The 20,642-nt window shown below is 68.4% G+C and overlaps 3 protein-coding genes across 5 annotated transcripts in view; 1 reads left to right on the top strand and 2 right to left on the bottom strand.

Annotated features, from left to right (window-relative positions):
• Nucleotides 1–410: 410 nt before the first annotated feature.
• On the bottom strand, nucleotides 411–1,475 carry LOC119156847 (beta-1,3-galactosyltransferase 2-like). The gene has a single exon (XM_037407226.1). It carries the CDS (start codon nucleotides 1,473–1,475, stop codon nucleotides 411–413), a length of 1,065 nt encoding a protein of 354 aa, XP_037263123.1.
• Nucleotides 1,476–3,737: 2,262 nt separating this feature from the next.
• Nucleotides 3,738–8,183, bottom strand: QTRT1 (queuine tRNA-ribosyltransferase catalytic subunit 1). The gene is made up of 10 exons (XM_037406738.1): nucleotides 7,939–8,183; nucleotides 7,438–7,506; nucleotides 6,556–6,694; nucleotides 6,385–6,463; nucleotides 5,363–5,640; nucleotides 4,713–4,851; nucleotides 4,520–4,595; nucleotides 4,306–4,415; nucleotides 4,136–4,220; nucleotides 3,738–4,045 (listed from the first exon to the last, which is right to left on the bottom strand). Exons 1-10 carry the CDS (start codon nucleotides 8,173–8,175, stop codon nucleotides 3,899–3,901), a joined length of 1,359 nt encoding a protein of 452 aa, XP_037262635.1. The 5' UTR covers nucleotides 8,176–8,183; the 3' UTR covers nucleotides 3,738–3,898.
• Nucleotides 8,184–11,887: 3,704 nt separating this feature from the next.
• The window catches only part of DNM2 (dynamin 2), a 29,353-nt gene continuing 20,598 nt past the window's right edge, over nucleotides 11,888–20,642 (top strand). Inside the window, exons 1-2 of one of the 3 annotated variants that reach the window (XM_037406732.1) lie at nucleotides 11,888–12,163; nucleotides 19,406–19,479. In XM_037406732.1, coding sequence (XP_037262629.1) covers nucleotides 12,003–12,163; nucleotides 19,406–19,479 — 235 coding nt within the window. In that variant the 5' untranslated portion in view covers nucleotides 11,888–12,002. The remainder of the gene's footprint in view (nucleotides 12,164–19,405; nucleotides 19,480–20,642) is intronic. The other 2 variants (XM_037406731.1, XM_037406733.1) reach the window with 2 other exon arrangements.

Raw genomic sequence — 20,642 nt, 5'->3', positions numbered from 1 at the left:
GTTTTCTGGTTCGCTGCTCACCCCCAACGCCACTGGCCGCCCGTTTTGGGGGGGTGGTCGCCCACCGGGTGCCCCCGAGGCGCGGTGCTGGCGCTGGGAGAGACGATGCGGTCGGCACGCTCCGGCTGGCTCCAAATTCTTTATTATAAATATCGGTTATAAGTTAAGGCGGGCGCGGCGTTACCGCCGGTGTGGTGCCGGCGCGCCGAGCCCAGCAGGCTCAGAACAACCACAACATCAACAATTAATAATAATAATTAATAATTATGAGAAAAAAGTGAAGCAGCTGGTCTGGCAGCTTCGGCTGCACCGGTGTGGGGGGATGGGGGTGAGGTTTGGTGGCGGCACCGGGACCCACAGCCCAACCAAAAAGTCCCCGGTGGGTCCCGGTGGGCGCGGGCAACCCCGGCTCAGCGCCGCGGCCGCAGCTCATCCTGGCACGTGGCGTTGGGCGCGGTGAAGTGCGGCCAGATCCGGAGCAGCTCGTGCGGCTGGAAGTGATGGACCATCACCAGGCGGGAGAAGCGGCACCGCTCGTACTCGACGTGGTACATGTTGAAGACCCCCCAGGGGCTGTCGGTGACGCCGACCCCCAGCGCCCGCAGGCAGATGCCCACGAAAGCGTCTTCCATGTTGATCACCGGCAACGTTTGGGCGACGCGGTAAATTTTCGCAGCCAAATCGCCGGAGAGGACGTAGGCGGCCCCGCCGCAGTAGGGCGGGTAGGTGGCGGCGGGGTAGACCCGGCGCGGCACGTACCACTTGTAGGCTTTGCTGCGCAACGGCCCCGTGTTGCGGTAGACGTAACCGGTGATGAAATTCTTCTTGGGGGGCAGCAGGAACTGGCGCACCAGGTAGGGCAGGTTGAGGAAGACGTCGCGGTCGGCCTTGAGGACGTAGGCGGCGCCGGGGCAGTGCCTGGTGACCCACTCCATCCCCATCAGCGTCTTCAGCGTCAGGTTGTGGTAGGTGTCCCAAAAATCCTGCTGGAGGAGGTCGCGGTGCAGGTGGTTCTCCTCCTCCAGCGCCGCCCGCAGCGCCGCGCTGAACACCGGCTGCATGCCGAGGAGGAAGAGCCGCAGGATGGAGACCCCCGGCACCGCGCTCTCGTTGCCCCACGTTTGCCGGATGGCGTGTCGGCCGGCGATGTCCTTCGGCTCCGTCGCCACCAGCAGCACCAGGAATGGCGCCCGCTCCCGGCACTTGTGGGGCTGGTTGAGGAGGAAGCGGTAGGGGTGGGGGTAGGGCGGCTGCAGCGGGTGCCGGGGGGGCGCCGGGGGGATGCCGGGGGGGCCCGATGCTCCGCGCCACTGGAAACCCACCCCGGGCTGGCGTGGCGGCGCGGCGGCGCTTTGGCTGGGCGCGGCGGTGGCGGTGGCGGGGTCCTCGGCGATGCGCTGCACCCGCAGCACCAGCAGCACCAGCCACGGCAGGACGGGCAGCAGCAGCAGGCGCAGGCTCAGCTGGCGCATCATGGCTCCGGACGGCGCCTGCGGGAGAGACGTGCCTCAGAGCGCGGCGGGGGCACCCGAAACCCACCCAGCGCCCACCCAGCCGCTCGCTCAGCACCTGAAACCCACCCAGCGCCCACCCAGCCGCTCGCTCAGCACCCGAAACCCACCCAGCGCCCACCCAGCCGCTCGCTCAGCACCCGAAACCCACCCAGCGCCCACCCAGCCGCTTGCTCAGCACCTGAAACCCACCCAGCGCCCACCCAGCCGCTCGCTCAGCACCCGAAACCCACCCAGCGCCCACCCAGCCGCTCGCTCAGCACCCGAAACCCACCCAGCGCCCACCCAGCCGCTCGCTCAGCACCCAAACCCTGTCGCTCAGCACCCACTCTCCATCTGCTGGGGCCTGGGGGGGCAGAGGGGGACACGGGGGGTTTAGAAATGGGTCAGGGGGTCCAGGGGGGGCACGGGGGTTGGGAGGGGGCAGAGAGGGGGCTGGGGGGGGACAGAGAGGGGTCGGGGGGAGATGGGGGGTGATGGGTGGTCAGGGGCAGCCCCGGGTGGGCCGGGGGGTGTCTCCGTACGGCGCTGCCCGCAGCCCCGGGTGTCACAACCCCACTCCAGGTGCCACAGCCAGTAAAACCAGTAAAACCAGTTGGAAGTCACACTGCCAGGAGGGAGCCCCAGGGGTCCTGAGGCCAAGACCCCAGCTCTGCCCAGTTCTCCCAGTTCACTCCTGGGTGCAGCTCCCAGCTCTGCCCAGTTTTCCCAGTTCACTCGCCAGTGCAGCACTCTGCCTTTCCCAATTCATCCCAGTTTCCCTGGGGCACAGCTCCGCTCCTTGCCCAGTTCTCCCCGTTTGTCCTGTGGCTCTTCTTGCCACAGATCCCAGCCCTTCCCAGTCATTCCCAGTGGCTCCCAGTCGCTCTCAGGTGCTCCAGGTGCTGCTCCTAGTCCTTCCAGTCTCTCCCAGCTGCTTCAGGTGCTGCTCCCAGTAGCTCCAGGTGCAGCTCCCAGCCCTTCCCAGCGGCTCCCACTCACTCCCACTCACTCCAAGGTGCTCCAGGTGCAGCTCCAGCCCTTCCCAGTGGCTCCCAGCAGCTCCCAGTGCCCCAGGTGCAGCTCCCAGCCCTTCCCAGCGGCTCCCACTCACTCCCACTCACTCCAAGGTGCTCCAGGTGCAGCTCCAGCCCTTCCCAGTGGCTCCCAGCAGCGCCCAGTGCCCCAGGTGCTGCTCCTAGCCCTTTCCCAGCAGCTCCCAGTAGCTTCCAGTCATTCTCAGGTGCCCCAGGTGCTGCTCCCAGCCCTTCCCAGCGGCTCCCAGTCACTCCCAGTAGCTCCCGGTCACTCCCAGGTGCCCCAGGTGCTGCTCCCAGCCCTTCCCAGCGGCTCCCACTCACTCCCAGTTGCTCCCCGTCACTCCCAGGTGCCCCAGGTGCTGCTCCCAGCCCTTCCCAGCGGCTCCCAGTCACTCCCAGTCGCTTCCAGGTGCCCCAGGTGCTGCTCCCAGCCCTTCCCAGCGGCTCCCAGTCACTCCCAGTCGCTCCCAGTCGCTTCCAGGTGCCCCAGGTGCTGCTCCCAGCCCTTCCCAGCGGCTCCCAGTGGCTCCCAGTGGCCGCTCACCTGCCGGCGTCGCTGCGGGCGGTGGCACCGGTGGCAGAACCGCGGGTGACGCAGCCGTGGGCACCCACGTGGCCACCCCACCCCGTCCACAAACTTCCTCCCGCGGCCGGCGCAGGGGCCTGGCCCAGCGGGGGTCCCGCCGGGGGTCCCGCCATGGGGCAGCGGGGGGGTCCCACCGGGGGTCCCAAATGGGTGAGCCAAATGGGGCCCGTTCCCCCCCCAGACCCATTTCCCCCTCCACCCACGTGCCCCCCCAGACCCATTTGCCCAACCCAATTTACCCCAGACCCATTCCCCCCCAGACCCAATTTACCCCCCCAGACTCATTCCCTGGCAGCCCCCAGCCCCACGTGCCCCCCCAGATCCACTCCCTCTGACCCAATTTACCCCCCCAGGCTTAGTCCCCCCAGACCCATGTGCCCCCCCCGACCCATTTCCCCAGACTCACGTGCCCCCCAGACCCAATTTACCCCCCCAGACCCATTACCCCCCAGACCCATGTGCCCCACAGACCCATTCAGACCCCCCCAGACCCATGTGACCCCCCAGACCCCATTTACTCCCCCAGACCCACATGCCCCCCAGACCCATTCAGACCCCCCAGACCCATGTGCCCCCCCGACCCACTTTACCCCCCCCAGACCCATTCAGACCCGCACAAGCTGCTGTTTCCACCAAGAAACTTTATTCAAGCGCTGCTGCAGCCCCCCACCCCCCCCTACAAAAAACTCCCCAAAACAGTAAAAAAAAAAAAACCCCAACCAAAATTACAAAACTCGGTGTGTGGGAAGGAGGAACCCGGGGGGAGGGGTTGGGGGTCCCGCTCAGTCCAGGGTGATGCCGACGGTGGCCAGAGCCTCGGTGACCCAGGCGGGGACCCCCCCCCCATACATGGTGCTCATGAACCCCCGGACGAACTCAGGGAAGCGCTGGGCCAGGATGCTCTCGCGGATGGAGCCCATCAGGTTGAGCTGGGGGGGGGGCACAGGGTTGGGGGGGGTTATGGGGGGCACCAGGGGCACCAGGACCCCCCCCCCCCGGCACTCCCAGCCCCCCCCCACCTGGTAGGCAATGTTGTGGACGGTGAGGTGGTGCAGGGCGGCCGTCTCGCTGCGCAGGAGGGCATGCAGGTACGCGCGGCTGTGCCTGAGGGGGGCGCAGAGGGGAAAAGGGGGGCGTTGGGGGGTGGGAGACCCCTCTGGACCCCCCCCCCCCCCAAACGCAGACCCACCGTCGGCAAGTGGGGCAGCCGCAGTTCTCGTCGATGGGACGGAAATCTTTGGCGAATTGTTTGTTCTTCAGCTGCAGCGAACCCCAGGGGACCAGGGCCGAGCCGAAACGCTGCGGGGCGGGGGTAAAGGGGGGTCACCGGACCCCCAGCCATGGGGGGGGGGGGGGGGGGCAGGGCTGTGAGACCCCCCCTCCCACCCCGCAGCCCCTCTTACCGCCGTCCGCGTGGGGAAGACGCAGTCGAACATGTCGCAGCCCAGAGCGACGCAGACCACCAGGTCGGTGGCGTAGCTGCGGGGGGGAGCGCGGGGGGGCTCAGCCCCTCGTACTGCCCCCCCGGAGGGGCTGAGGGGGTGGCGACCCCCCTCCCGGGGGGTGGGTGTGTGTGTCGCCCCCCACCCCACCTACCCCACGCCCATCAGGTAGCGGGGCTTGTCGCGCGGCAGGTGCTCGGTGCTGAGCTTCACCATGCGCCAGAAGCGGCTCTTCTCCTCGCCCCCGCTCAGGCCACCGATGGCGAAACCGGCCACGTCCCGGCGGGTCATCTCTGCCGCGGGGAGGGGGTCAGCGGGGGGAGGATGGGGAGGGGGGGTTGGAGGGGGAGGGGGAGGAGCGGGAGGAAGATGGGGAATGGGAAGGAGGATGAGGAGCAGGTGGAGGACGAGGAGCAGGTGGGGCACGGGAAGAGGATGGGGAGCAGCAGGAAGGAGGAAGAGGATGAGGAAGAGGAGAATGAGACTGAGGACGGCAGGAGGGGGAGGAGGAGGACACGGAGGAGGGAGGGAGCGTGACAAGGATGAGGAGCAGGTGGATGAGGCTGAGGAGCGGGAGGAAGGCAGGAGGAGGAGGAGGAGCAGGAGGAAGGCAGGAGGAGGAGCGGGAGGAAGGCAGGAGGAGGAGGAGGAGGAGGGGAGGAAGGCAGGAGGAGGAGGAGGAGGAGGGGAGGAAGGCAGGAGGAGGAGGAGGAGGAGCGGGAGGAAGGCAGGAGGAGGAGGAGGAGCGGGAGGAAGGCAGGAGGAGGAGGAGGAGCGGGAGGAAGGCAGGGCACGCAGCGGTACCTGCCAGGCAGCGGGTGCGCAGGGCTGGGTCCAGGCCACCCTGGATGATGGCAAAGAGGCTCTGGGTGCCACCGGGACTCTGGGTGCCACCGGGACTCTGGGTGCCACCGGGGCTCTGGGTGCCACCGGGGCCCTGGGTGCCACTGGGACTCTGGGTGCCACCGGGGCTCTGGGTGCCACCGGGGCTCTGGGTGCCACTGGGGCTCTGGGTGCCACCGGGGCCCTGGGTGCCGGCGCGGCGGTTGGCGGCGATGCAGCGGTCAAGCCAGCGGATGGACCTGGGAAGGGAGGCGGAGACCTCGGGGGGGGGGCTGGGGGGATCTGGGGGGGGGGGGGGGAGGGAGGGGGGCTGGGGGGGGTTCTGGAGGCCTGCGGGGGGGAGCTGGGGCGCTGTCTGGGGGCCTGGGGGGGGGCTGGGGGCCTGGCAGGGGCCTGGGGGGGGGGGTGTGGGGGTGCTGGGGGGAGCCATGGAGGGGGATCTGGGGGAGGTCTGGGGGCCTGGGGGGGGGCTGGGGGGGGCTGGGGGGGGGTGTGTGGGGGTCCTGGGGGGAGCCACGGAGGGGGATCTGGGGGAGGTCTGGGGGCCTGGGGGGGTCTGGGGGTGGCCTGGGGGGAGGTCTGGGGGCCTGGGGGGGCCCTGCGGGGGATCTGGGGGTTCTGGGGGGGGCCATGGAGGGGGATCTGGGGGAGGTCTGGGGGCCTGGGCGGGGGGGGGTCTGGGGGCCTGGAGGGGCCCTGCGGGGGATCTGGCGGTTCTGGGGTGGGGGTGTGTGTCTCAGGGTGGTCTGGTGAGTCTGGGGGAGCTTGAGGGGGGGTCTGGGGGCTTTGGGAGGTCATGGGGAAGTTTGGGGGGGCTCTGGGGGGGTCTGAGGGAGTTGGGGGTGGGTGGAGGGGACCTGGTGGGGTCTGGGAGCTCTGGGGGAGTTTGGGGGGTGCTCTGGGGGATTTTGGGGGGCCCGGGGGGGGTGGGGGTTTGGGGGGGTCTCTGGGGGGGTTGGGGGGGGGTCTGGGGGGGGCCCGACCTGTGCATGGCCTCCTCCACGCGCGGCCCGGCCGTGGTGCTGCTCACCACGTCGTCCAGCTGCATGACGATGTCAGCGCCTGGGGGGGGTTAGGGGCTGAGGGGGGGGCCATCCCCGCGCCCCCCCCCCCGGGTTTGGGGGTTCAGGCCCCCTCCCCCCCCCAGAACTCACCCAGGGCGCGCTGGATCTCCATGGACCTCTCGGGGCTGAGCAGGATGGGGGCTCCCCCGTAGGGGGAGTGGAAGCGGACCCCCTCCTCACTCACCTCCGCCAGCTCCAGCAGCGAGACCATCTGGAAGCCCCCACTGTCCTGGGGGAGGGGCGAGGGGGCGTCAGGGGGGGCCAGGACCCCCGTCATGGGGCTGGGGGGGAAGGGGGGAGTCTTGGGGGGGGTGTCTCCTCCCTTGGCGGGGCTTTGGGGGTCCCCCCTCCTTGGGGGGGGGCGGAATTTGGGGGGAGGGGCTCGGGACCCCCATCATGGGGCTGGTGGGGTGGGGTCCTGGGACTGAGGGGAGGGGGTGGGGGGTCCCCTGGGTGGGGGTCTTGGGTGTGTGTGTCCTCTCCCTGGGGGGGTGGGGGGAGTTTGGGGGTTTCTCCTCCATGAGGGGGGGCCTGTGGGGTGAGGGGGGTCCCTCCCTGGGTGGGGGGGGTCCTGGGGGGGTCTACCCTCCCTGGGGGGGGTCTACCCTGCCTGGGGGGGCTGGGGGGGGTCCTGGGGGGGGTCCCCTCTCCCTTCGGGGTGTCTCGAGGTAAGGGGGGGCCTGGGGGTGTCTCCCCTCTCCCCGTGCGGGTGGGCTTGGGGGTCCTGGGGAGGGTCCTGTGGGTTCCCCCCTCACTTGGGGGAGGGGCTGGGGGGGGGTCCTGGAGGTGTCTCCCCTGGGGGGGGCTTGGGGGGGAGGATTTGGGGGTGTCTTAACTCCCTCGGGGGCGGGAAGGGGGGGTCCAGGGTGTGTGTGTGTGTGTCCCAGGTGGGGGTCCTGGGGGTACCCTGCCCCCCGATGTGGGTCTGGGGGTTGTGTGTCCCCCCCGGGCGGGGGTTAGACCCCCCCTCACCGTCAGCAGGTTGTGGGGCCAGTCCATGAAGCCGTGGAGGCCGCCGGCGCGTCGCACCAGCTCCGGGCCCTGTGGGGGGGTGGGGGGTGTCAGCGGGGGGGGTCTGGGGGGGTTGGGAAAACCGGGGCTGGGGTCCACCGGGGGGGTCCCAGAGAGGGCTGGGGTCAGCTGGGGGGGGGGCTGGGGCTTTGGGGGGGGCTGGGGGGCTGAGGGAGGGGTCCTGGGGGGCTGGAGAAGGGGTCTCGGACCCCAGGGGCATGGTCGTAGGGGGCGTGGCCTCCCAGGGGCCCGATCCCGACCCAGGAGGGCCCGATCCCGACCCGGGGGGGCGGGGGGGCGATCCCAACCCGGGGGGCCCGATCCCGACCCGGGGGTCCAAATCCCGGCCCCGGGGGGCCCGATCTCGACCCGGGGAGGGTTCGATCCCCACCCCAGGGGGGGCCCCGATCCCGACCCGGGGGGCCCCGATCCCCCCCCCCCCCCGCCCCCGACGGCGCCCACCGGCCGCGTGCCCAGGTGGTAGGTGTTGCCGAGGCAGATGCGGCAGCCGAGCGCCGCCAGCTGCGCCGCCGTGATGCCCTTGGCCGTCCCGCGGGTCCCCACGGGCATGAAGACGGGGCAGGGGACGGGGCCGTGCGGCAGCTGCAGCTCCCCGGCCCGCGCCCGGCTCCGCCCGCACTCCGCCACCACCCGCAGCAGCGGCGCCGCGCCGGGCCCTGCCGCCATGGGCGCCGCCATATTGCCGCTCCCCCACGTGACCGGCGCTTCCGCCCGCCCGCCGGAAGTAGTCGTTACTCAGGGCAACGCGGCCGCCATGTTGGGGCTGAGGCCTCCGCGCCGGGCGAGGGGGGGGAAGGCCGCTCCGGCCCCCTGGGCCCTCGGGAGAGCCCCCCCCGCGCCCCCATGGCCCCCGGGGGGAGCCCCCCGCTTTCCCCTTCCCCGTGAGAGCCCCCTGCGCTGCTCTCCCGCCCCTTGGGGGAGCCCCCGGCCCCGATGTCCCCCGGGGAGAGCCCCCTCCCCTGCTCCCTGGGTCCCCCGGGTGGAGCCCCCTCCCCTGAGCCCCCCAGGGAGAGCCCCCTCATCCTCGAGTAGAGCCCCCTCCCCTGCTCCCTGAGCCCCCCAGGGAGAGCCCCCTCATCCTCGAGTAGAGCCCTCTCCCCTGCTCCCTGAGCCCCCCAGGGAGAGCCCCCTCGTCCTCGGGGAGAGCCCCCTCCCCTGCTCCCTGAGCCCCCCAGGGAGAGCCCCCTCCCTCTCCCCTAAGCCCCCCAGGAGAGCCCCCTTTTCTGCCTCCCTTGTCCTGGCGAACGCATACCCCCCTGCTCCCCAAGCCCCCCAGGCAGAGCCCCCCCTGCTCCCCAAGCCCCCCAGGCAGAGCCCCCCCTGCTCCCCAAGCCCCCCAGGCACCCTCCTCTCCACCCCCTGCCTCAGTTTCCCCTCACCCAGCAGCTCCATCTGCCCCCGGGACCCCCGCGCCAGCTGCCCGCAGGATTTCAGCCCAGGGCACCTCGTCGTCAGGACTGTGAGACCCCCTGAGCAGGTCTGAGCATGGTGAGACCCCCCCTCACCCATCAGCACCCTGTTTCCCCCCGGGGGGGCAGGTCCTGGGGGGTGTCAAGGTCCAGCCACCCCACCGGGGTCGGGCAGGGGCAGTAGCTCGGTGCTGACATCACACCTGGGGAGCCTGAGCTGGGGTCCCGTATTCCCCGGTTGGGGTCCCATATTCCCTAGGTTTGGGTCCAATTCTCCCAGGTTTGGGTCCCGTATTATTCCCCCCCGGGCTGGGGTCCCGTATTCCCCCTGGTTTGGGTCCCAAATCCCCAGGTTTGGTCTAAACAGCTGTTTCTGCTTCTCCAGGCTCCGCCGGAATCCGCTCCTGGCGTGAGGGAGGTGAGCGTGCCGGCTCGGCGCGTGGGGACCCGCTGGGAAGGAGGTAGCGTCCCTCGGGAAGGGCTGATGGTTCCTCAAAGTGTGGGTGTCCCTGGGGGGGCTGGGGCTCTGCCTTCCCAGTTAGGCCATTACTGGGATGGGGGACCGTAATACTGGTGAGGGGATGAGGGACGTGCCCCGAGCCGGTAGGAGTATCCTGTGAAAAATTACCTAAAATTAAATTAAAATGGTTTTCCGGAATGATCCGGAAAGCCCCGGCTCTCCGGGCACAGAAACGAAGGGCCGTAACGCCGAGCTGGCACCGCTGGGACCGAAGGTGGCGAATGACGAGCTCGTTACCGCGTTAGCGAGAGCCAGGCCAGGGCTGCATGCTCGGGGAAGCGGAGGCGCAGCGGTTCCGCCAGATCTCCGGCTTCTGGGCAAATCCCGCTGGAGCCGGGGGGTGGGTTTCATCTCGGGAATCTTGCTGGGAGCTGGTAATGGATTCGCCAAGCGCAGCCAGGGATTTAAGGATGTTTTCCCGGAGCGGGCAAGGGGAGCAGCTGCCGGCCTCTCCGTGGCTCCCTCCGCATCGCCAGGCGCTGGCGAAGCCGCCTTGGTGGCTCAGGGGGGACACTGGATCCCTCCCGCCCCCGGCAGCTCCCGTGGGGCCGCTGCCGAGCCAAGCGTTGAGTCGCGGTGACGGTAACGCCGGCGGGATGGAATAACCCGGAGCCCCCAGCGGGGTCCCTCGGGTGATGGGGACACAAATCTTGTGCCGGGGGGGAAGTCTGGGGGGCACGGCGGGGACGGACCCCCCTGTTTTGGGGACACGCTGCTCCAGGCACTCGGTTAAACCCCACCGTGTGGGAAATGGGGCTGGGGGCCGGTGTTTCACTGGGGTGTCACGGCTCGGCCGTGTCCGGAATCGGCCACTGCGCTTCCTGGCTGTGTCCAGAACCGGCCACTTCTCTTCCCCCCAAAACTGGCTCCTTTTCCTGGTTGCATCTGGAACTGGCCACATCTCTTCCCGGCCGTGCTGGGAACCAGGCACAGGGCTGGGAAATGCCATCCCGCCCGCTGACCGGCTTTCGGAGCTCGCTCCCAGGCGCGGGCCGTGGTGACACCGGGACGTTCCGGCGGTGCCGCGATCCCCAGGGTTGGCCACACTGGTGCTGCGGTGACCCGAGCCGTGCCGATCCCCATTTTCTCCTTCCCTTTCCCAGTGGGAAGATGGATGCGGCGCATCCCAGCCAGACTGAGCCCCCGGTGTCGCCGCAGCCGCCCCGGCGAATGGTGGGTCGGCTGAGCCCAGAGCTGCGGACCGAGAGACACATCCTGCTGAGCACGGACGGGAAGCTGCTGGGGCTGGAGCTGAGCCGCATCCGCAGCGGTAGGGGCACTGTGATGGGGCGTTGCCCCCGCCTTGAGGCTGTGGGAAGCTCTGGGGGGCTGCTGATGCCCCCCCGGCTCTGTGGTCCCCCCGAAATGGGGACGCCGGTGCCGGCTGTGGGTGTGGGGGCTGACAGTGCCTTTGTCCCCCAAGAAATGGCCTTGCCACTGGAGCGGCTGGACACCAACCTGCCGCAGGACTTGCCCCCTGGCTACCTGTGCCAGCACCGCCGCTCGCTGCCCACCTTCCCCCTGCCCCCTGGCCCCCAGACCCCCGCCGAGCTCAGGTAGGTGACATGGGGGGCCACGACCTGGCTTTTGGGGTGCCGGTGCCCCCCCGACACCCCTTGTCTCTTGCAGGGGCAGCTCCGACGTGCTCTGCGCTGGCCGGTTCCCGGCAGGACTCAGCCGTCTGGTGCCCGGTATGAGGACCCCCGTCTCCCCATGCCGCCGGGGCAGCCCGCCAGCACCAGGGAGCGGCCGGGGGGGCGTGGGGACCCCTGTCGAGGGGTGTTTCTCCCCACCGGAGGATGCCACGGGGTGAGGGTATGAAATAAAGACCCCCGAGGTGACCGCCGGGCTGTTGGCGCTGGGGGTCTCCCGGCTGGGGGCGGGGGGGCGGGCCTCGCCGTCGGGAGTGCGCGTCTACACGCGGTTCTACGGCCGCTGGGGTGCGCCCCGGGAAAGGGCGGGGTAAAGAGCCAAAGCAGCCAATGGGCTGGCAGGGTTGGTTGATTGAGCAGGCGGCTGGCGAATCGCCCTGCTTAGCTTCCCTCCCAGCCTCGCTGCGGCTGGGTTGGGCAAGCTGAGTGGAGTGGCAGGCGCGCTGTCCAATGAGAGGGAGAGGCGGGGAGGGGAGGTGGGTGAAGTCGTCGCTCTGCGATTCGGTGGCTTCCCGGAGCGGCCGTTGCCTCTACCAATGAGAATGCAGGAGCGGTGCGAGAGGGTGGGAACTACAGAAGCGCCGCTTCGGCTGACAGGCCACCTCCACCGTTCCATTGGCCGGTGGGGATGAGCGAAGCGCTGGCGGGCCAATGAAACGATAGGGAAGAGGCGTGCCTTGCCTTTCCCGCCCTTCGCGGTGACCGACGGCGCTCGGCGCCACTCCGCCGGCCTCCTGCTTCGATTGACAGCGGGGGCGGCCAACAGCAACGCGTTCTGCGGCGCAGGGGGCGGGCGCGGCGGCGGGCGCGGCGGGGGCGTGGCCAGAGCCGGATGAGGAGACGGGCAGGGGAAGTTTGGCCGCCGCCGCCGCGGGCCCTGTGAGGAGGAAGCGAGCGGGAGCGCGGCCGCCCCCCAGCGCCGCCATGGGGAACCGGGGCATGGAGGAGCTCATCCCGCTGGTGAACAAGCTGCAGGACGCTTTCAGCTCCATCGGGCAGAGCTGCCACCTCGACCTGCCGCAGATCGCCGTGGTGGGCGGGCAGAGCGCGGGCAAGAGCTCGGTGCTGGAGAACTTCGTGGGCCGGTGAGGGGGGAGGGGCGCGCTCGGGGGAGGGGGGTGGGGGGGTGGGGGTGGGGGGGTTGGCGTAGGCCGTTCCGGGAATGGCGCCGGGCAGGGCGCGGCCTGCCGGACCCCGCCGCCGCCGCTGCTACGCAAAGTGCGGAGGCTCCGCCGGGCCCTGCGCGACTGGCGCGCCCCGGGGGAGGGGCACCCCCTCCCCCACCCTGGCGGGGGGGGGGGGGCCGGGAGGGGGCCGTGAGTAATGGCGGTCCCGGCTGCGAATGTGGGGGTCTGGGGGGGTCCCGGCTGCGGATACGGGGCTCTGGGGGCCCCGGCTGTGAATGTGGGGGGGGTGGGGGGGTGGGGGGGCTGTGAATATGAGGGGTCCCGGCTGCGGCTGTGGGGGGCCTGGGCGGGTCCGGGCTGCGGATATGGGGGCTGGGGGGGGTGGGCTGTGAATATGAGGGGTCCCGGCTGCGGGTGTGGGGGGCCTGGGGGTGCCCCGGCTGTGAATATGGGGGCCTGGGTGGGGTGGGTGGGCTATGAATAGGGGGGGCTTGGGGGGTGGGCTGTGAATATGAGGAGTCCCGGCTGCAAATGTGGGGGTCTGGGGGGTCCTGGTTTCGACTGTGGAGGCCTGGGGGGTGGGCTGTGAATTTGTGGGGGCATGGGAGGGTGGACTGTGAATATGGGGGCCTGGGGGGGGCCGGCTGCAGGTATGGGGGGCCTGGGGGGTTGGGCTGTGAATATGGGGGGGCTTAGGGGGGTGGGCTGTGAATATGGGGGGGCCTGGCTGTGAATATGGGGGCCTGGGGGGCTCCCGGCTGCAGATGGGGGGGCTTTGGGGGGGTGGGCTATGAATATGGGGGGCCCGGCTGTAGACATGGGGGCTGGGGGGAGTGGGCTCTGAATATGGGGGCCTGGGGGTGGGTGGGTTGTGAATATGGGGGGGGCCTGGCTGTGGTTATGGGGGCCTGGGGTGGGCTGGCCTCTGAGTACGGGGCGTCCTCACCTGTGAACATGGGGTCCACAGGGGGTGGGCTGTGATTGTGGTGCCCCAGCTGTGGGTATGGGGGTGTCTGGCTGTGGATATGGGGGGTGGGCTGTGAATATGGGGGGCAGTGAGGGCTGAGCTATGAATACGGGGGGGCCCCGCCTGTCAATATGGGGGCTCAGGGGAGGTGGGCTGTGAGTAACAGGGGGCTGGGCTGCAGGTACGGGGGCCGCGGTGGGTGGGCTGTGAATATGGGGGGCCCAGCTGTGAAAATGGGGGCCTGGCGGGCATGGGCTGTGAATATGGGGGGGGCTGAGGGGGCCCTGCTGTGAATATGGGGGGGGCCTGAGGGGGCCCCAGATGTGAATATGGGGGTCTGGAGACAGGTGGGCTGTGAGTGTGGGGTCCCAGCTTGCAGATATAGCAGCCTGAGGGGGCCCTGGCTGTGAATGTGGGGTCTGGGGTGGGTGGGCTTTGAATATGGGGGGGTCCTGGCTGTGAATATGGGGGCCTGGGGGGGTGGGCTATGAATATTGGGGGTCCTGGCTGTGGATATGGGGGCCGGGGGTGGGTGGGCTGTGAATATGGGGGCTCACCTGTGGGTATGGGGGGGCCAGGGTGGGAATGTGGGGGGCCCACCTGTGCCTCTGGGGGTTCGGGGGGTGGGCTCTGAATATGGGGGGGCTCGACTACCAATATGGGGGAGCCTGGCTGTGGGTATGGGGGCCTGGGGGGGCCCTGCTGTGAATATGGAGGCCTAGGGGGGTGGGCTATGAATATTGGGGGTCCTGGCTGTGGATATGGGGGCCCAGGTGAGTGGGCTGTGAATATGGGCGGGGGGGCTCTACTATCAATATGGGGGGGCCTGGTTGTGGATATAGGGTCCAGAGGGGGGCCTGGCTGTAAATATGGGGCGCCCTGGCTGTGAAAATGAGGTTGAGGGGGGCTCGGCTGTGAATATGGGGGCCAGGGGGGTGGGGGGGCTGTGAATATGGGGGTCTGGGAAGGGGGCTGTGAATATGGGGGGGCTCAGCTGTGAGTATGGGGGTCTGGGAAGGGGGCTGTGAATATGGGGGGGCTCAGCTGTGAATATGGGGGCCTGGGGAGGGGGCTGTGAATATGGGGGGGCTCGGCTGTGAATATGGGGGCCTGGGGAGGGGGCTGTGAATATGGGGGGGCTCGGCTGTGAATATGGGGGCCTGGGGAGGGGGTTGTGAATATGGGGGGGCTCGGCTGTGAATATGGGGGCCTGGGGAGGGGGCTGTGAATATGGGGGGGCTCGGCTGCGGGTATGGGGGGCCAGGGTGGGAATGCGGGGGGCCCACCTTTGCCTCTGGGGGCTCAGGGGGGGTGGGCTGTGACTCCGGGGGTCCGGAGGATCCCGCTGCGGGTGGGGGGCTACATCCAGGACAGGATGCAGCGTGGGCCTCGCACCGTCCCCTGCGCGACAAGGGGGCTGCGGCGCTGCCAGACGGCTGAGCGTCCCCCTACCCTGTGCCGCCTCGTCTGACCCCCTCCCCCCCCATGCTGGGGTGCCCTGGGGGCGCCCGGCGGTGGGTGCCAGGGCGCTGCGTGGGGGCTGTGGTGAGGCGGGAGCGTGTCCTGCCGCCCCTCTCCCCCCCGCCGTGAGGATGCTTCTGTTTGCCGGCTGATAGCGCGGCGCTGCGGTCGCCCCTCCGCCGCCGTTTCGGCGACCTGCTGGCGGTGGGGACGTGTGTCCTGCAGATAGGGATTGAGATGAGCTCTCCTGGCCGGGATAAGGCGAGGCCACGGGCTCGACGCCCAGCCCGGGGTGGGGGGGCAGCACGCAGCCGCCCCGATAACGGCGGGGGGCAGAGCTGGTTTCACCTGGCAGCGCTCAAAATAAAAAATCTTTGCCGGGCGCTTTCGAAATCCACCGCCATCACTAATAACTTCTGCTTCCGCCGCAGCGCAGCCGCCTCGCCAGCCTTCCCCGCGTTCCGCCGCTCCCCCGCCGCCTTACCGCAGCCGGTGGGGGATTCACGGCTCCTCGCTCCGTCCCGGCGGTAAGGGGCTGCCGCGGCAGCCGGGCTCCCATCCTCACCCACCGCTTGATCCGTGGCGGCCGCTTTCTCTGTCTGCACCACGCGCCGGCATTCCCGGTGTTCCCGGTGTTCCCAGCCCGCTGGTTTCCATCCTGTTAACAACCAGACCCTTCCCGTGGCGTCACCGTCCTGGCACGGCATGGATGGTGTCACCGATAAACACCGGCGGCTCGGTCCCGCTCTTGGAACCTGAACATTCTCCAAAAACCCCAGCCAGGTGGTTTTCCTGATGCTCCAGGCTGGGTTTGGAGACGCGCCGGCGGTTTCTTGCCTCCGTGGAAAAGCGTCGTTGGAAATCGCCGCTGGCGTTTTCCCCGCCGGCGTGCTTTCTGCCGTTGGAGTGGGTTTTTTCCCCGCTCCCGTTAACGTTTTTCCGAGCGGCGCGGTCACGATCTGGCACCCGCCGCGGTTTGCCGGCTCTTTTATCCTCAGGCAGGCCGGATTCGGTAGGGATGCGCTTCCAGCCCGGGGGGAGGAAGGGTCACCGGTGCGGCAGAGCTGGAGCCCCACCGGACTGAACTCGCTGCCGGGCTTTGCCAAGCCCCGCTGCAGCGGGGGCCCAACCGGCTGCGTGCCCCCCCCCCCCCCCCCCATCCTGAACGGCTGCTGGAGGGAAATTTGGCAGCCTCTAATTATGGCGCTGCTGGAAAACCACCCTGGTAATTAAAAATCTTTGTTAGGGAGCGCTGAAGGCATCGGAAGGGTTTTAATGAGGGGTGAACACACTCGGCAGGCGGTGGGGGGCTGGGTCTGGGGGGCTTTGTGTGCGGCCGTCGCCGTAACACTTTCCGTAACACCTTCCGCTCCCCGCCTGTGGCGCCGGCTTCGTTTGGCAGCTCGTGTTAATGACGGGGTAATTAAGCACGGGGTGGATTCTGCCCTGCCTTGGTGTTGACAGCTCCGGCCCTGGTCTTGCTTCCCCTGCGCCCCCGTCAAAATATTTGGGAATACGATAATGAGGAATATTGATTATCGTTAGTGCTCGTTTAGCAGCGATAATTTGGGGGTGGACAGCCCCGGAATGGCTCGGTACCACGGTGGGGCAGGCACCGGGGGGGGCGTCCCCGTCCCGTCCAGGTGGGGAATCGCGCGGTGCCACAGCCGTTGGGAAGGGAGCTGCGCTCCAAAACCGGGTCGGCTCCTGGAGCAGCCTCCCGTGGGTTTAACGCGGAAAATGGGATGGAAACGGGGAAGTTTCCCCGTGGGGAGGTGGGTTTCCATGTGGGAGCTGCCCAGTGGGAGACCCCTGGTTTATCGGAGGTGGAGGAGACACTGCAGCGGCGCTTCGGAGCCGGCTCCGTCGGGACCACGACCTGGTGCCTGGCACCTCGCCTCCCACCGGGAGCCGCGCCGGATCCTTCCGTGCCTTGCCGAACTCTTGGAAGGACCTAAAGCTCCCGTGTCCAGCCCTGGGGTGCGGTGGTCCCCGCCTCGGTGGGCGACGGGAGGGGCCGGAGCCCTGCTGAGCCGCCCCAAGGGCCATCGGTCACAGAGGAGGCGGCAGCCGGGCTGCGCTGCCCGGGGCAGCTGTGAATTCGGTGCCAGATTGAAATTTGTCGGCGGGGAAGGGATCTGGCCACCACGTCTGTTTCGGTGGGCGTCGAAATCAGCCGGCCGCGCTGCACGGGGGGTCCGAGGCGACTCGATCCTCTTGATCCATGGGGAAAAGCCCAAGGGGAAGTGTGAAATACTGCGTTAAAGTCGCGTTGGTGGCAGTACAAGAAGCCGGCGCGGTGACATCGCGGTGAAACGTGCGTTGCCCGACCCGTCTTTGGAGCATTTGTGGCGTCGGTACGAGCGCGCTGGAGGCGCCGGAGCCTCCCCCGGCCCCGCTGTGACAAATGGTGGCGTAAAAGGCGTTTTCAGAGCCGGATAAAACCCGGGCATTGAACGCAGCGGCCGCTCGGACCGGGCTGACAATGGAGCCGTTGTGACGGGGACGGCGGTGAACCCAACCTCAATGGGGCATTATGAGCCCTCGGGGCGGCGGGATCGGCGTCAAGAAAGCCGGGGTTCACCGGGGCGGCCGCTGTGGCACGGCAAAGGGGCGGAGGTGACCGGATCTCTGTGAGAGATCCATCACCCGCCTCGGGCACCCTTCTTTTTTTATCCTCAGATCCATTTATCCTGAGAGATCCATCACCCTTCTCCCAGGTCGGCACCCCCAAAACGTGTTGGAGCCCCCGAAAGGGAGGTAACGCCGGCGTCTGGCCCATGGGGGATCGGTGGGGTTGGTGGAGCCGGTGCTAGCACCGCGCTTGAGCCTTGTGGAGGGGGAATTTGTCTGTGGGGGAGAGGAGGGAGCTGATCGCCCTGGTCCTGGGGCTTTCCCATAAATATTCCCGGGGTCTGGCATAGCCGGGGTGCCGGCACAGCCAGCGTGGCAGGGCTTTGGCTAAAGCCTTGTTACGGAGGAACAGCAATTCTGGGAACGCGGCTCGGCTCCGACCGGGAACACAGTTGGGCTCCGACTGGGACTGGGAGCGCGGTTTTGGTCCGACCGGGAGCGCGCTGGGCTCCGAGACCTGCCACGTGGTGTTTGGGTGCGGGTGGCGGTGCCAGCGCGGATCCTGCGGCTGTAACCGGTGATCGCGGCGATGCTGACGTGCGGGGTTGGGTCCAGCCCTGCCGGGGGGTGTGTGTGTGTGTGAATTCCTGGCCAGGGCGCCTCCGGGTGCTGGCGCCAGGCACCGCCTGCCCGCGGTGCTCAGCACCTTGTCCCGTGCCCTGCCGGCGAGCTGGATGCGTGCTCTGGTTACTGGAGCTGGGCGCTCTGGTTACTGGAGCTGGGCGCTCTGGTTACTGGAGCTGGGCGCTCTGGTTACTGGAGCTGGGCGCGCGCTCTGGTTACTGGAGCTGGGCGCGCGCTCTGGTTACTGGAGCTGGGCGGGCGCTCTGGTTACTGGAGCTGGGCGGGCGCTCTGGTTACTGGAGCTGGGCGGGCGCTCTGGTTACTGGAGCTGGGCGCTCTGGTTACTGGAGCTGGGCGGGCGCTCTGGTTACTGGAGCTGGGCGGGCGCTCTGGTTACTGGAGCTGGGCGGGCGCTCTGGTTACTGGAGCTGGGCGGGCGCTCTGGTTACTGGAGCTGGGCGGGCGCTCTGGTTACTGGAGCTGGGCGGGCGCTCTGGTTACTGGAGCTGGGCGGGCGCTCTGGTTACTGGAGCTGGGCGCTCTGGTTACTGGAGCTGGGCGCTCTGGTTACTGGAGCTGGGCGGGCGCTCTGGTTACTGGAGCTGGGCGGGCGCTCTGGTTACTGGAGCTGGGCGGGCGCTCTGGTTACTGGAGCTGGGCGGGCGCTCTGGTTACTGGAGCTGGGCGGGCGCTCTGGTTACTGGAGCTGGGCGGGCGCTCTGGTTACTGGAGCTGGGCGGACGCTCTGGTTACTGGAGCTGGGCGGACGCTCTGGTTACTGGAGCTGGGCGGACGCTCTGGTTACTGGAAGCGCTAAACCCCCCCGGTGCTGTGCCAGCTCCACACGGAGCGGCTGCCAAACCCGCTTTCCCATCCGCTTCCCAGCGCCCTTGGCTGGGTGCTGGTGGTCCTGAGCGCGGTGGCAGCACCGTTCCCGGGCAGAGCAGCCACCCCCCGGGCTCCCTGTGCCCCAGCTGACACCCCGAGCCAGGAGCAGCCCCCTTGGCTCCGCAGCCGGGGCGGTTTTGGGGAGCGGGGTGAAGCCGTGCGGGACGTGTGGCTCTGGGGGATGAAGAGGGGGCGGCGGGTTTGTCCTTCCTGTCGGGGTGTCCAGTGTTTTCCCCCCTCGGAATTAGCGGGGTGTTACAATCCGATAGACAAATTTCTTATCGGCTGGTGGCTGGGAAAACCGTTTTCCCAATTCCTGCAGGCAGCAGCCCCCCTCCCCGGTAGCGCCCCCTCCCCTCCCGCTTGGTTTTGGGGAGGGGGAGGCACCCCCAGGGGCTTCTCTGCCTTCTGAGGGCATCCTGGCGCTTTGGGCTTCATCTTTCCCATTAAAAAAGGGGTGGGGGACCAGCCCCGAGACTGGGAAGGGCTCATCCCCATCCCCCCGCGGGTGCTGGTGGCCCCGGGAGCATCTTTTACCCTCTCCCAGCCCCCGCTGCGGAGCCGGGGCCGATTCCGGATGGATCCCTGTGTGCCGCCCACCTTTTAGATCTGGGGGCAATGGACTCGGCGTGGCATCAACTTCTTGAATCACATCGGTAAATGTCTTGTCTTTGAATTCCCTGCAGGGATTTCCTTCCCCGAGGCTCCGGGATCGTCACGCGGCGGCCGCTCATCCTGCAGCTCATCTTCTCCAAGACGGGTACGTCTAGGAAAGCAGGAGAGGATTTTGGAAACCCTTGGCTGGCTGTTCTGCAGGAGGTGGCCACGATCCTGGTTTTTCCCCAGGATCTGCCAAATCCCGAGGAAGGCTGCGGGATGTGTATAAAACAGCCCCAAGTGGCACCTTTAGATCCCTCCCTCCGCTCTCCTCCAGCAGAAAATCCCTTGTTTCACCCAGGTGCCGTGACCTTGAGGACAGGGCGGGGGGGGACATTTTTCCACACGCTTTTGTTTATTTATAACATTTAAAACGCTGCTGGTCGGTAAGAAAAGGGCCCGGCTGCTTCCCCATCGCCCTGTGACTCAGATCCGCTCCGCACCCTGGGGCAGAGGGGTTGCGAAATCCGCTGCCCCCAGACAGCTCCTTCGCCCTGTGTAAACATTAACCAGCCCGATCCCTGGGGAAATCGCTCCTACTGCCCTCCCCGGAGCCAAAGGGTCCATCCTGCTCCAAAAATATGGGTTTGGGTCGGTCCCCACTGGGGTTTGGGTCGGTCCCCTCCGCAGCTTCCTCTCACCTTGGTGCAGGTGACCTGTTTATCAAGTAATTGGCGGTTGGGTACCCAGAATATCATCAAGTAATTAGTGGTTGGGTACCCAGGACACGTCAGGGGGTTGCAAAAGGTCCATGGTGGCCCGCAGGTGACAATAGGGTGCCATCGGGCGCGGGAACCGGTAGGGGTGGAAGGGTGAGGGCAGGGCTGGCATTTCCCCTCGCCGCACCCGGGCGAGGTAGGAGGAAGCCGGTTGCGCCATCCCGGTCCCCAGCACGTGGCTCCTCATCTGTGAAAATCCCTTTCCAAGGGGGCAGACGGGTTGCTGGTGGCACTGGGATCCCCGGAGCCACCCTGGGGACCAGGTGAGGCTGAGGGAAGCCGGTTGTGCCATCCCTCTTCGTGGTGCCTGGCCCTACATCCATGAAAGTCCTTGAAAAGGGATGGCTCTGGGTGGCTCCGGGTGACTCCAGGGACCAGGCGAGGTGGGAGGAAGCCGGTTGCACCATCCCAGCCCCCGGCACGTGGCTCCGCATCCATGAAAATCCCTTTCCAAGGGGGAGGTGGGGAGCTGGTGGCACCAGGACCCCCGGAGCCACCCCGAGGGACCGCAGGGAAACGTTTCCTTGCTCGTCGCCGCTCCCCTCCT

The sequence above is a fragment of the Falco rusticolus genome, chromosome 13 (genome assembly GCF_015220075.1).
Source record: "Falco rusticolus isolate bFalRus1 chromosome 13, bFalRus1.pri, whole genome shotgun sequence".
Taxonomy (NCBI): domain Eukaryota; kingdom Metazoa; phylum Chordata; class Aves; order Falconiformes; family Falconidae; genus Falco; species Falco rusticolus.
This window is presented reverse-complemented; position numbering and strand designations above follow the sequence as displayed.

Excerpts from the sequence above, each read along its gene's own strand:
- LOC119156847 (XM_037407226.1), bottom strand. The coding sequence starts at position 1,475 with ATGATGCGCCAGCTGAGCCTGCGCCTGCTGCTGCTGCCCGTCCTGCCG.
- QTRT1 (XM_037406738.1), bottom strand. The coding sequence starts at position 8,175 with ATGGCGGCGCCCATGGCGGCAGGGCCCGGCGCGGCGCCGCTGCTGCGG. Across the intron at positions 5,641-6,384 it reads GTGGAGGAGGCCATGCACAG|GTCCATCCGCTGGCTTGACC; the intron begins GTCGGGCCCCCC and ends CTCCCTTCCCAG. Across the intron at positions 4,852-5,362 it reads GCGCACCCGCTGCCTGGCAG|AGATGACCCGCCGGGACGTG; the intron begins GTACCGCTGCGT and ends TCCCCGCGGCAG.